Source organism: Arachis hypogaea, chromosome 18 (assembly GCF_003086295.3).
Source record: "Arachis hypogaea cultivar Tifrunner chromosome 18, arahy.Tifrunner.gnm2.J5K5, whole genome shotgun sequence".
Taxonomy (NCBI): Eukaryota; Viridiplantae; Streptophyta; class Magnoliopsida; order Fabales; family Fabaceae; genus Arachis; species Arachis hypogaea.
In genome coordinates, this window is record NC_092053.1 from 17,267,669 (window position 1) to 17,282,930 (window position 15,262).

Sequence of the window (15,262 nt, forward strand, 5' to 3'; positions counted from 1 at the left end):
TTTCTAATATGCAAATGCAACCCCAAAAATTTCCATAACTTTTTGACTTTTTGTATATTTTTGGACATATATTTTGTCGTGTTTAATTTTGATGCATATAGAGTATAAAATGTTTTGTAAAGTTGTGTAATTATATTTATTTTTTTAAATAATTATTTATACAGTTAATAAAAAATAGTAATTATTTTTTTATTATATTATGTTATGTAATTAGATGTATGTATAAAAGTATTTTATACTGACAGTACATTAAAATTAAATTCATATTTTGTTATAAAAAATACATAATTAATATATAAATTTAATTTTGATGTACTGTCAGTATAAAATAATTTTTCATGTGCATCTAATTGCGCGATGCCATATCATATTTCATATTGATTGCGTGAATGGTCATCTAAAAAAACGAATATGATTACATAATAATACAAAATGCTTTACACAACCAATACATCTAAATTAAACTCTTAGTTTATATATACATATGTTTTAAAAGAGAGTTTTAAAGTAATGATTGAATTATTTCCATGTGATTTCAAAGTCACGATCGAGTTCAAAGTTCAAACTGTGAAAATAACTACAAAAGTAATTATTATATATATTAGGTTGTGTATAATATACTCTTTAGATGAAGTCCTTTTTCAAATCTTGCATTAACATGTTTATGCATTGGATTGTCTTTTTAATAATATACTTTCTTTCTTTCTTTTTTATTTGTTTTTTTTTTATTAATATAATGAAGATAACCTAATTAAGTTGAAAAGAGAAAAAAAAATATAATCTCGTTAATTTTCTTTTTTTTTTTAGTTTTTAAAGAGTCATAGTTTTAAAATGGCCTAGTCTGCATTTTGTAAACATTTCTATAATTATATAGTTAATTAATAAATCAGATTCATTTTAATATTGACTTTTATATTTTTTAACTTACGTTTTTTGTTTTCTTATCAAACAAATAAAAACTCTTCTTTACTTATTATTAAAATGGCACAACTTTCAATCTTTTACGTTATATTTTTTCATAACAACAAAAATATATAATATAACTTTGTTGAAGTTAACTCATACTGAAAACTGAAAAGCAACTTTAGTAAATATTCGCTTTATTTCTATTTTTAATACTAATTAAAAACTTAAAAAATTTATTTAACAACCAAATTAAATTGAGAAATGATATGCATAATAACTGAAACATAAAACATTACTAGTACATACCAGTTTAATTTGCATCTGATTTTATTTAAGAATTACATCGAACGTATAATTTCTTCAACAAATTATTATATAATAATTTTGTTAGAAATATAATTATTTAATATATATTTTTTTATTACTTAAATTTTTGGATAAAATATCGTAGTATCATTATATTATATCAGAATATCTATGATAGAAAATTTTAAAATTCGATTCTTGTTATCTCTAAAAAAAAAATATCATAATAAATTTAAACCAAATTGAATAATTGATCATATATAGTAGAGAAAAATGACCTACTCTCATTATTTGTTAATTTTTCATTCCTTTGAATTAAATATTGAATTGAAAACATTTGCAGGAAGTGAACGAAATCATGAAAGAAGAAGTTCAAATGCATAAAGAAAAAGTGAAGATGAATTTGTCTTCTAATGACAATAATATCTTACAAAGACTAAGTTTAATTGATTCAATTCAACGTTTGAGTATATCTTATCATTTTGAAGATGAAATTGACAGCATATTAGTACAAATTCACAATGATTTTACCAACAAAGATCTTGCTATAGAGGAACGTGACCTTCATTTTATCGCATTACTTTTTCGTTTGTTCCGACAAAAAGGATATAACATTTCATCAGGTATATATGTAAAACTAATTTTTGTTATCTTTTATATATACAATTACAATATAAAAAGATACCATTATTAATTATGGACTCACACTAGTTAGTATAAATATGAATTATACAGATGTTTTCAACAAATTCAAGAATAAAGAAGGAGAATTCGATGAAATAATTGTTGTTCAAGATGTTGAAGGAATGTGGAGCTTGTATGAGGCTGCACAGTTAAGATTTCATGGAGAAGATATATTAGAGGAAGCACATGAATTCACATACAATAAACTTAAGTCCATCACCAATCAATTGAGTCCATCTCTTGCTGATCAAGTCAATCAATGCTTAGTACAACCTTTTCACAAGGCAATTCCAAGAATATTGGCAAGGTCATATATGTCTTTTTACGAAGAAGGTTCTACGCATGATAAAATTCTTCTAAAGTTTGCAAAATTAGATTTCAATATGCTACAAAAATGGTATCAGAAAGATGTTGGTAGTGCCACCAAGTAAGTATTTTAAATCTAACTAAGCACTTTTTATTAGAATTTTTTTATTTGAAAAAAAGCTCCTATAAAGATATAATTTTTTGTACGATTATAGGTGGTGGGAAAAGTTAGAATTTTCGAAAAAGGTCCCTTATGCAAGAGAGAGGATAGCTGGGTTATACTTCTTTCCATTTGCTATGAACTCTGAGCCTAAATATACTACTTTTAGAAGGGTGGTGGCCAAAGTGATTCAATGGGTGACTATTTTTGATGATACTTATGATGTCTATGGAACAATCGAAGAACTTGAGCTCCTCACACAGGCAATCCATAGGTAAGAATTGACCAATTTTATATTATTCTGCTACATTTCTCAATTAAAAAGGATCTATACATGATCAATGAGTTTATATTTATTTTGGTCATTATCTTAATAATTTAATTTCACGATCACGTTTCTTTCTTAATTAGTTTTTAACCTTTTTGTATTTCAGATGGGATATTAGTTACATTGAATCTCTTCCAGAATGCTTTAAGGCGATTTTTAATTCAATTGTGGAACTTGTTGATGAAATAATAGAGTTAAATGCTGGAAGCGGAGAATCAGACTTGATATTGCAATGTCTCAAACAGGCCGTAGGCTTTATTTCTCACTTTTTTAATTTTAAATTAACTATTATATTCATTAATCATCATTTTAATGAAGTATTCATCAATTAATTTATCTTCAGTTGTCTCATTATGCACAAGGTTACATGGATGAAGCAAGATGGTGCCATGAGGGATATATTCCGCCATATGATGAGTATAAGGTTGTTGCATCTGTTACTGCAGGATATGAACCGCTTACAGTAATGTTTATTGCTTTGGGAGAATTTGCAACCAAAGAAACTCTTTATTGGGTTTCTAATAATATTCCACTCATCCTACTAGCTTCGTCACTTATTGCCAGACTCACAAATGATTTGGCCTCACACAAGGTATATTGTTTGTGATATAATTATTCACATATCTTTTTTTTATTATCTTAAATTTTGAAAAGAAATAATTTGTTGATATGGTATTAAAATAATTTGTTGATATGGTATTAAAACTTTTATGGCGAAAAAATTTAGAATTTGATCTTTATTATCTTCTAAAAAAATAACATAAAATAAATAAAAAAAATAATAAAAAGAAATTCAAGTAAAATCCAAAAAAAAAAATTCTTATTTAAGAAGACGTGTTAAACAAATAATTTCATGATATATATATATCAAAGGAGAGAGCTTTTCATAAAATTATTTATTTTCAAAACTATTAGGTAAAATAATATAAATTATTATATATTTAAAATATTTTTTAATGCAAGGGCTTCTTTTTATCATATCATAAAATAACTTTTTATAAATAGTTATATTGCTAATAGAGTTTAATTTAATCGGTTGTAAATAATCACTAATTTATTTGAGGTATTGATAATTTTATAAGGATGTAATGAAAGAACTACTAGTTATAAAAAAAAAAAAAACTTAATAATTTTAAATTTTTTTATTTATTAACTTTTGCATAATAGTATGATAATATAATTAAGTTGATGGTGAATATTTATATACAGTTGTCTTTATATGAAATTTTTAGTTAAAAATTATTATATAATTTGATATATTTGACTAAATTATTATTTAATGGTTTTCAACTAAAAACTTCGTATAAAAACAATTTCAACTGCACGTGAGTTTTTACGTTAAGTTGATAGATATAAATTAAATCAATTTGCTACTAATAAAATATTATTACTATTTTATGTCTTAAGTATTATTTTCTAATTCATGGGCCTATAGTATCTTATTTCCCTAAATAATTGAATCAATATTAATTTAACAAAGTCATGATTAATTTACACACACAAGTTTTTAGTGGAATATTTTAATAATTTTTGACAATGATATATATGTATAATTCAACTTTTAATTTGGATTTGACCAATTATTTAATTTGTAACATAGTCTTATAAGTGATTTTTGTTAGACCAATAAATAATTAAGCAATTTCACTGAATTTGGTTAGAAAAAAGTGCATGTACACATATCATTAGATCTCTGTTTTTAAATCATAGGCCTATTTTGAACCAATTATTTGTAGTTTGAGCAGCAAAGAGAACATGCTGCTTCGGCCGTAGAATGTTGCATGAAGCAATATGGCTTTTCAGAAGAGGAGGCCCATGAATTCATCAAAAAGGATATCAATAATTACTGAAAGGATATGAATGAAGAGTACCTCAAGTTAATTGAATATATCCCAAGGCCAGTCCTTGATTGCATTGTTAACATGGCACGCATATGTGAGTTTCTATATGCAAATTTTGGAGATAAAATTACAGATTGTGCACTCTGTAAAGACCACATTGCGCCACTGCTTTTGGATCCCGTGGTCGTGTAGCAGTTTTATGGTCCTAATAAGCTTTTGAGTGTTTGGCCTTAATTAATCTTTAATTATATGCATGTATGGTATTCTCGTCCTGTTGTTATTGTTTGTTTGTATTGTCTTGGAAGGATACCAAGTCCTTTGTCAACGGTTAGTTTTTGTACGAAGTTAAATTCCAAAATGATTTTTCTCGTGCACACTAAATAATTTTTAAAATCCCAATTACATCAATAATTATGTGTTTGAGATTGTTAAAAATGTGTATTACTTTAGTTTCAGATTCGTCTTTTTGTTAATAGTTTAGTGGTGTAATTTGATGACGGATTTTTAGTGATATATGTCACATTATAATTTGGTCATATATAATAAGAATTTAATTTTAATGTATTATCAGTATAAAATTATTTTACACGTGTATTACCAATTACAAATGTTATATTAATAAAAATAACTATCTTTTATTTGAACCACTACGACTATGTAAAACGTTCTATATATAGTCAGTACATGAAAATTAAACTTATATAATAATATGATAAATTTATGAATAACACATACCATGCTGAAATGATTGATAATACTACGAGAAAGTTTTCACGTATGACACCCACTTTACTGGCATAGCGATATAACACGTACAAACATTTACTAAGTTTGTGCTTTGTCTTGTAGTCAGTAGTGTATTTACCAAACACTCTCTTAAACTACATATTGAAAGACAACGAAAAGAGTCAGTCATATGTGAAATTCCTGAAGTGTTGTTGGACGTAATTAGCCAAGTTGACAGTTGTTGGAGTCGAAGCTGCTAGGCTCCGGCGTAGATTGGTTATGTTGGGCATGTAATGGGCCATTTTTTCGTATGAATAGTGAGAGGGATATTTTTTTGGGACCAACATTATTTTTTCCCCCTTAATATCTCCAGCTAACCAATTTTTCCCCAATTGTTTAGGATATTGGCTTATACACCACAGGCAGTGAGAGATTCAAAAATTTTTAACTGCAGACAAATACTATATGTATATTATAATAGAAATTTTTACTATTATAAAATATAATTAAATTTCAAATTATTTGACTAATACATTAATTTTAAAGAACATAATTTAAAATAATAAAATATTATTTGAAATTTCTTTATTTTATTTTATATTTAAAAAATATAAAACAATTTTTTATTGTCAATATAATCAAATTTCTTCGTTTTAAGAAATAAAATCTTTTAATGTAAAAAAATAATATTCCAGTCACTATTATATTTATAATTTTTATAACATGTGAATTCGCTATTTTAATTTAAATTTGATTAGAGCACCATTTTTTCATTTTATCGATCTCTTTTTTTTTTAAAGATGCATAATCTTTCTCTTTCTATATATACTAATAAATAATCATTAAAATAAAATTTATCTTTCATATAATTTATAAAATCAAAGTAAAGAGTTTTTTCAACTATATATGATTGTCAAAATAAAAGTTAACTTCAAAAGTAGAAATATCAATAAATAAACATATCATTTCTAGTTTTAAACAATTTTAAAAAATAAACACAAATTCTATTTAATTTAAGTTTGATAATTAATATTTAAATTATATATACATCTAATAATGAGGTATCAACTTGCCAATGAGTAATAGTTCAAATGGCATAGTCTCCCCATACTCAATTAAGAGGTTGCGGGTTCGAGTCTCATATCTTTGGTAAAAAAAAAAAAAGAAGAAGAAGAGGTATCAACTTAATTATTAAGTTTCAAAAGTTAAATTGAAAAAGTTCTAATAAATAAAATTGAAATAACCATATCATTTTTTCGTTATAAATACTAAATATATATATTTTTATTTTTTTTAGTTATCTTATCAGTAACCTACGTTTAATCTTCCATAAATCCTATTCTTCAAAAATCTATTGTAACAGGAATCTCAATTAAAATATTCCTAAGACAACTTATTAGAATAAATTAATTAAATAAACCTACATCAATATGATAAATTTAACCCTTTTTTTGTATTATTCTCAATTCTTTTTATATTTTTAGATGATATAAGATAACTTTCACTAATTTTTTAGGCCACAAAAAAAATTATACTCCAATATTAAAGAAGAGCCCAATTACTTTGATCCAATCCACATAAGTTAAGCCATTCATATTTAGGCCACGCTGACAGCCATACTACCAGAGTCAAAAACAACATTTCGAACCTTTCTTTTTGGGTTAACGAAGCAGCAGGAGTAGTCCTCACCGTGTTCTATATGTTAGCATCCTCACAAAGAATTTCTATCTACATCACAACCACCTTTTATATATTTAATTCATTATTTGGACGCTTTTATAATATTATTTGCCCGTATGCCACTTGTGTCGTAAGCCTAATAATCAATTTCTATGCCAGTTTGTTTTCTTATTTTATTTTATAAATTTAAAATTCTTAATATCTTAAAACATATTAATTTTTCTTCTATTTTTTTATAATATTATTTAAATACAAGTATTTTTATAAATATTTTTAAATTTTTTATTTTAATTTTATAATTTTTTTTCTAATAATTTAATTATATTAATAAATTTTGTTATATATAATTATGTATGTTATTTTAATAAAAAAGTTTACATGATTAATTTAAAAACATGTATTTTTTAATGATAATGTCTCACAAAAACATAATAGAAATTAGAACTGAAAAGGAAAAAAAAGGCTAACCGCAATACCAACCTATTCTCACCAACTATCACAAACCTTGAGTTTAAATAGATATAAGAATAAATAAATGATTCAATAAGTATATATATTGACCATTATTATACAACATATCCAACTGATGAGCTCTTGAATTTTGATTTGTTTTTAGTTTGAGCAACAAAGGGTTCATGTTGCTTCCGCAGTTGAATGTTGCATGAAGCAATATGACATTTTACAAGAAGAGGTCTACAAACTCATTCATAAGGAAATTGAACATTTTTGGAAGGATATAAATGAAGTATGCCTCATGATAAAGAATATTCTAAATCCTGTGCTTGATTCTATTTTTAATTTGGCATGCATAATTGAGTTTACATATGTAAATTTTGAGGATAAATACACACATGGAAAATTATTGAAAGATTACGTGGTTGCACTTGTATTCTAGTTGTGTATGTAAAAGTTGATTGCAACGTGCTATAACTGTTGTTAATTTCGTATTAATTATGCATCATTATTTTTTCGTTTAGTGGCATTATTTTTAGATAACTATTTTTGATATGCATATAATTTTAGGAAACTATGATTATGATGACTAAAATAGTTATAAAACTTTGAAAATACTAAAACAATATAACTAAAATTAAGATCATATTTTTTCACTATTTGATAATACTTTTTAATTTGAAGAAATAAAAAATGAAGAATTTGATCAAATTAAAAAGTATTGTCAAATAGTAATTTTAGCTATTTTTATTTATGGGAGGCATTCTGATAAGGATGTTTAAAATGTCTTTTTTTAAAGATGTTTGTTATTAACTAAAATTTAATACATATAATTGATTAAACTATATTATTTTTGTCAAAATTAGATCAGATAAATTGATTTGGTCAAAAAATTGGTAAACTAAACTTTGAACTGATTTAAATTAATATTCTTTTTATAGAAAATAAGTACAATAACCTTATTATAGAAAATGACTAAAATATTTTTATCATATATTTTTTAATTTTAAAAATTCTAAATTCTAACCCAATAAAACACAAAAAAAAAAATTAGAATTTAGAATTCTTAATATATATATATATATATATATATATATATATATATATATTTTATATATTTTAAAAAAAAAACATTTTAAATATTTTTATTTAAGTGACTCCCTTTATATATATAACTTTTCTACATAATAGAAGAGTGTCTAAAATTCATCATAAACTCTGATTAATTTAAATTGGGCTCCACCCACTCATGAGAGCAAACACTAGTACTTCTTTGTGCTGTTGTTAGAAAATAGTGAGAATAGAATAACTTTTTTTGTTGTTCATTAGTAAAAAAAAAATACTCAATTCCAACTGTTTATGTTTTGTGTTATTGGGCCGAGTCCAAAAACTATTTATTTAAGTTTTAGCCGCATTATTCTTATCAACTAAGAGGGCCAATGAGCCTTGACTCTAATGGCATTTTTCACACTTTCCCACCTCAAGGTCTAAGATTCAAACCCTAGAGAATGCAATTGAAAAAAAATGTGATAAAATATGTGAGGAGCGTAGGTGTGTTGTGTACTTAGGATTGGGAGTTGTCTAATCTATCGACAAAAAAAAAAAAAAAAACTAAGAGGAAAAACCTCGCTAATTCTAAAATGTCCATTTGATGTAGAATTGATGCTTGGTGAGTTGCTACCACTTACATTAATTAAATTACTCTTCACCAAATAGTGTCCACAACTTTTCAAAAGTCAATTTTCTCAAAGAGATGTATGTTATACCACTAGTCACCATATCATTATATTATATTGTATGGTTTCTTTCAGATTGCAACCTAAAGTTGGATAAGCTATGGAGAATCGCAGAACATTCTTTTAGAAGAGCCAATAAAGTTGAAAGTTGGAGGCAACCAAACAATGATTGACAGAGACGCAACGAAAGCCCCACGGGCTTCTTTATCCGCTTAGCATTAGCTGGTCGGCCCAAAGCCCCAAACCGCTAAATGTCTAAACAATAAAAAAATAAAAATAGTTGCATGACCAAAAAAAAATAAAATAAAAATAAAAACAATCTATATTTAGTTGACCGAAAATATTAAAAACTAAATGTAAGGTTATCGTGGCATTTTCTTTTTAAATAAATACAAGAGTTAACTATTAAATAGGTATTCAAAAAATTCAAAGACTGATAAAAAATTTTTAAAAGATGTTAATGATAAAAGTGACTAAACGTTAACTATTTTGATTTTTGTTAACAGAAAATTCTAAAATGACTAACAAAAAGGATGACATGCACCAAATTACCATATTCCTTCCATGTCCATCTTTTATTCACCATCATTACCTTCCACACACTCATCATCACCACTAATCCAATCCTCAAATCATGTATCTCCTTCTCTCTCTCAACATTTACATAATACAACTACTAAAATAGTTCAACAATAACAACAGCAGTCACACAGTTCAACAATAACAGCAACGTGCAATTTAAAAAATAAAAAATAAATTTAAAGATAAAAAAGAAAAGATAGAAAGTAAAAGAGAGGGACGGCCAAGGGAAAAAAAAGGTAGAATGGTAAAAAGAAGAGAATTGGTAGTGGTGTTTTTACTGTCAAATTAAATAGCTATTGCTCGATATTTAGCTAGTAATAATCTCATCAGCGAGAGAACAGCCCGTGACGATGGTGAATAAGAAGAGGGAGTAGAGAAAAGAAAATGAGAGTTATTTGAATTTTTTTCATTATTTAAAATAATTAAAAACATTATCTATTTATTATTTTTAAAAAATTAAAATACCATGTAATTATGATCTTCAGCACAATTTGCCACGTTATCTAGTTTGTTAGTCACTTTAGTATTTTTTGTTTATGAAAACGAAAAATTGACGTCTTGTTGCTTTTATTAAATTTTAAAATTTGTTAGAGACTATTTTGTTGTTAATATATTTTTTAAGTTTGGTTTGATTTACTTTTCAAAAGTAATTTATAAAAATTAATTTAATAAAATAGTTTTTAATAAAATTTAAAAATATTATAATAGATATTAATATAAGAATAAAATTTTGATATCAATTAATATATAAGATTATATTATATTTTATAATTTTAATAAGCACAAGTCATCTTTAAAAAGTTTCACTTCAAGTACTTTTAAAAGTGGCTCCATTTTTCAAAAATTACAATTTCAAGTAGATGGTTTTTTTTTTTTTAATTTATCAAACGTAAAATGAGGAACTTATCACTTTGAAAAACACAAGCACCTCATTAAAAAGTTTTACTAAATTAAACCTCGTGTCCCTTTTAATTATTAGCGCATAAATCTTGTGGATACTGATTTAGTAATTAACTCTAAATACAATAGTGTAATAATTACTAATTAATATAAATGAAAGAATATTTATATTTTTACCGCAAATTATGCATTTTGTTTATAATAAAAACGATATAAATATACACATACATATTTTGTTTACGATAAGAGTCTCATGAAAGGAAAAAGAAAAGTTTAGGGATCTAACTATATATAGCCAAGCAGTCAACTTTCAAAAATCTTTTATTTTAAATTTCAAAATCTAGTTTTACGCTTAAAAAAATATGCGTCCTCCCATCTCTTCACCTCTATTCTTCTCTCTCTCCACATCTCTTCTTCTTATTCTTTTTCTCGGTGTCTCTCCCTCCACGTCACCTCCTCCTCCGTGCATATCCTTTAGTGCTGCCTCTCCCTTCCTCTGTGCTACAACTTCTTTTCCTCCGTGCCTCTCCCTCCCTCCGTGTTACAACTTCTTTTCCTCCATTCCTCTCCCTCTATGTCTCTCCCTCCGTGTCTCTCCCTCCCTCCATGTCTTTCCCTTCAAGCTGCCTCTCCCTCTGTGCTACTTCTCTCTCCACCAGTGGCGGAACTTGAAATAAAATTTTGGGGGGGGGGGGGTCAGATAGAAGATAATTGTTAAGATGTTTTTGATATGGACCCATTTAAGATAAACTCGCCTAACCTCATCTCTCTAATTTGGGTGATATTGCCAAATTTAAAGTCGTTTTTCAGTGTCTCGTTCTAAAGAATTAAGGTCAAACTCATTAGATCTTTGAACTTTTGAAGGTTATATCTCACTTTCTTCGTAATTTATTAAAGTAGAAAAACTATCCACATGTGTTGATATTGTAAAGGGTAATGCTAGGTAACCAATAATTTTTTTAAACAATATGAACAACCACCAATCAAATTAAAACACACTACACCTCCAAATTAACCACCTAAATCTTAATATTAGAATAATCATCCACACACCTAGTGAAATGAACATCCGATCTATCCATTGTTCACATTGTTTAGTATTTTCATTGTCTACCTATACTTTTTCTATTGTAAAAATTATACGTTCTCCTTTTTGAATATTAGCCTTCCTCTTAAAAATGCATCAATTCTTTGATTTTTTTATGATTATTTTATATAAAAATTTGAATATATATCCTGTAAAATATGTAAAAAAGAAATTAGAAGGATAAATATTAAAATTTATAATATTTATTGAATTTTTTTATCAATTTATACAAATACAATAATATCAATACTTATTGAATATTCTAATATTTTTTATCATATAAAAAATTAAATTAAATAAACAGTAAAATATAAAAGAATATTAAATTACATAAATAAAAAATGCCTAATTTTTTATATTTGAATTCAAAGGTAGAGGGAGTGTTGCTTATTGAATAGAGAGCTGCGAAATGCAAATACACCCAGTTCAGTCCAAATCCAACAAGGTTTGAATGTTTAAAACTAAAAAACTATTGTGCAATAAAAGCAAGAGATGAAGATTGAACTTTAATATTTTATGTCATAGTAAATTAAAGTATTTGAGCCAACTAAACTATTTTTTATTTTCTGAAGAAGTACTACTAATTTTTTTAATAAAAGTTTGGGGGCCATGGCCCCCTTGTCTTAACTAAGCTCCGCCCCTGCTCTCCACGATTCTTTTTCCACCTCTCTTGTCTCTCCCTCCACGCTGCCCCTCCTTTCGCACCGCCTATCTCTCCACGGTTTTTCTTCCGCCTCTCTCCTTTTCATGGCTCTTCTTCTTCTTTGGATCTCCTTTAGAAGTTCTTGTACAATAATTTTAGATATTTCTTTTTGTTACATTTCGAATGTTTCTTTTTTTTAGGTTTTGAATATTTTTTATACAATGATTTTTTATGTTTCTTTTCATTTAGTTTTTTATGTTTCTTTTATTATAGGGTAAAGTATTAAATTGGTCTATTACGTTTGGGTATAATCCTGTTTTGGTCCTTAAGATTTAAAGTGTCCTATTTAAATCTAAAAAAGTTTCATTTAGCTTTAATGTAGTCCCGCCGTGAGATCAAAGTTAAATAATTAACAAAATGTCCTACATGACAGCAGTACAAGAATATGGTCGATAATATGGAGAACAAATACAAGCTCCAGAGGTACAAAATCAACTGTGGATGCATCAATACATTTATTTATCATTCTCCTTAGTTTTATAGAAAATATGTCATTTAAATTGTAAGAAAAATGATAAATAAATGTATTGATATATCCACTGTTGATTTTCTACTTCTAGAACTTGTACTTGTTCTCCAGATTCTCAACCTTGTTCTTGTACTGCTGTTATGTAGGACATTCTGTTAATTATTTAACTTTGACCTCACGATGAAACTTTATTGAAGCTAAATAAAATTTTTTTGGATTCAAATAGAACACTTTAAACCTTAAGGACCAAAATAGGATTACGCCCAAACGTAGGGGACTAATTTAGTACTTTACCCTTTATTATATTTTGGATGTTTCTTTTTTTCAAATCAAGAAATATCTAAAATATCAAAATATAACAATCATCAACATCTAAAAGTTCTAAAAAAATATCCAAAATCTCCAAAAAACAAAGTTTTGTCACCGATAGTTATGTATGAAGGAAGATGAGTATGGAGAAAAGGCTGATTATGTCAGAAAAACACACGAAAATGAAACAAGGGAGCGACGGAGGAAAGCCAACCATGACAGAGAGAAGCAAGGGAGTGGTGGAAAGAAGCACCTACACGGCAAAAGGAAACACATGCACGGCGAAAGAAAGTGATGCAAAAGGAGTGTTTTTTTTTTTTTTTTTTTTTTAAAAAGATGTGGGAGAGAGAAGTAAATTGATTAGGATTTTAGATGCTTTTTGTCTTTTGCTGTGGTAATAAAATTAAAAATTTGAGTGAATTATATTATTTTTGGTATTTTTTAGTCATCTTGTAACTTAAATAATAATTAATTGTAGTTAGTTAGTACCTTAATGATACGGAAAAAAATAGATAGATTGAAATTGGATATAAAGAGAATTATTCTACTTTTTATCCAATTTTTTAATACAACAAGAAAGAGACTCATCAAAAATAAAAAATATATGATGTATAATGTAAATAATTAAAAATTAACTCAATAATAACTAATTTATATAATTATTTTTGTTCTAATAAAGGCTATATATAGTGTTTTTTTGTGGTTCGTGAGTCTAGATCTAAGAGTCAACTCAATTTTTTGAATTTATTATTCTTCCTTGATTATTTTATAGAATAAGAATGTATTCTTCATTTTTCATCGAAGTTGATCCTTTTAAGATACAATTTATATTTTTTTATAGTATTTTTTATATATTCATTCTACTATATTATTCTTTTGATAATTTAATGATTGTTCTTACTCCAATTTATTCTTTTCATTTAATATTCCAATGCGATTGTCTTTTGCCGCAATTGTTTACAATGCACCACATCCATCAAATATCACCTCAAGTTGTATTCACTGATTCAGGTTCTAATTACATGGATGTAAGCATCCAACGAAAAGACAGTAAACTCTATTTTACTGAAGGATGGTGGGATCTACTCACATATTATGACTAACCTAATGGAATGTGGGTAAAGTTAGTTTTCTTTGGAGGAGCTCAATTTTTTATTGAAGAATTGTTTTCACGAAGTTTTGTAGGCCAAGTTCAAGTTCCATCCCCTCCATGCTTTCTACGTCTGCCAGAAAATCTTCGAAATGGAGCACATAATGAGATTGAATTCCATCAATTTAAGTTCAGTTTTGGTAAATTCATGTCAAACTCAGAGATACAATTTCAACGATGGATAATATATTTAAATTTTCTTATTTTAAACTTTTCATAATTAAAATAATTTTATAACATATTGTGAATTTTTTTCAGAGATTATCGGCCTTCTTTTGCATCAATGCAATGCCATTAAAGGGAATAAAGGTCAGTTTAGTTTCTCGGTGTGACAATTCTATACCTTGTCGCATTGTTTGAATAGCGGATGTCGGATGATGAAGCTTATTTAACAAGGGGATGGTCTGAATTTGCACGAATTCTAAATGTTCAAACTTATGATGTTGTTTCAGTTGGTTGTCATTACGAGAATGACTCTAATCTATACGTGTCTAAGGACTAGAATATATTAAATATTATTTAAGTAATTTAGTTCTAATATTGGTATTTGATTAAATTAGTCTTAGAGAAATTTAAATTGTTCCTCAATTTATATATTATAACTATTCTTCTTGGATATGTTATTTTTAAATTTTTTAATATAATTTTTTTTCAACTTTTAAGTTTATTTTCTTTCTTGAATATATGTATCACCTTTTTTTTTTGTATTTTAGATTAGTAATACAATTATTAAAAGAAGTGTAATTCATCAATAGATTAGAGTGATTAAAAGTTTAATTATATTGTATAAACACAAGATTGATTAATTAAGATTAAAGTGTGGAAAAAGAAAAAGAGTCACAATACGTGATTTTGCTTTTCTTGCTAACATATGAAGATACGTAAAAAAGAAAAGAAAAATTAAAATATCACTATTTAAAAAAATTGTTAATCATG

The 15,262-nt window shown here is 26.2% G+C and overlaps 1 protein-coding gene across 1 annotated transcript; it reads left to right on the forward strand.

The window, feature by feature from the left end:
* The first annotated feature begins 1,832 nt into the window (after nucleotides 1-1,832).
* Nucleotides 1,833-4,803, forward strand: LOC112769094 (probable sesquiterpene synthase). The gene is made up of 5 exons (XM_072225765.1): nucleotides 1,833-2,323; nucleotides 2,418-2,636; nucleotides 2,797-2,938; nucleotides 3,034-3,282; nucleotides 4,427-4,803. Exons 1-5 carry the CDS (start codon nucleotides 1,935-1,937, stop codon nucleotides 4,538-4,540), a joined length of 1,113 nt encoding a protein of 370 aa, XP_072081866.1. The 5' UTR covers nucleotides 1,833-1,934; the 3' UTR covers nucleotides 4,541-4,803.
* The last annotated feature ends 10,459 nt before the right edge of the window (nucleotides 4,804-15,262 follow it).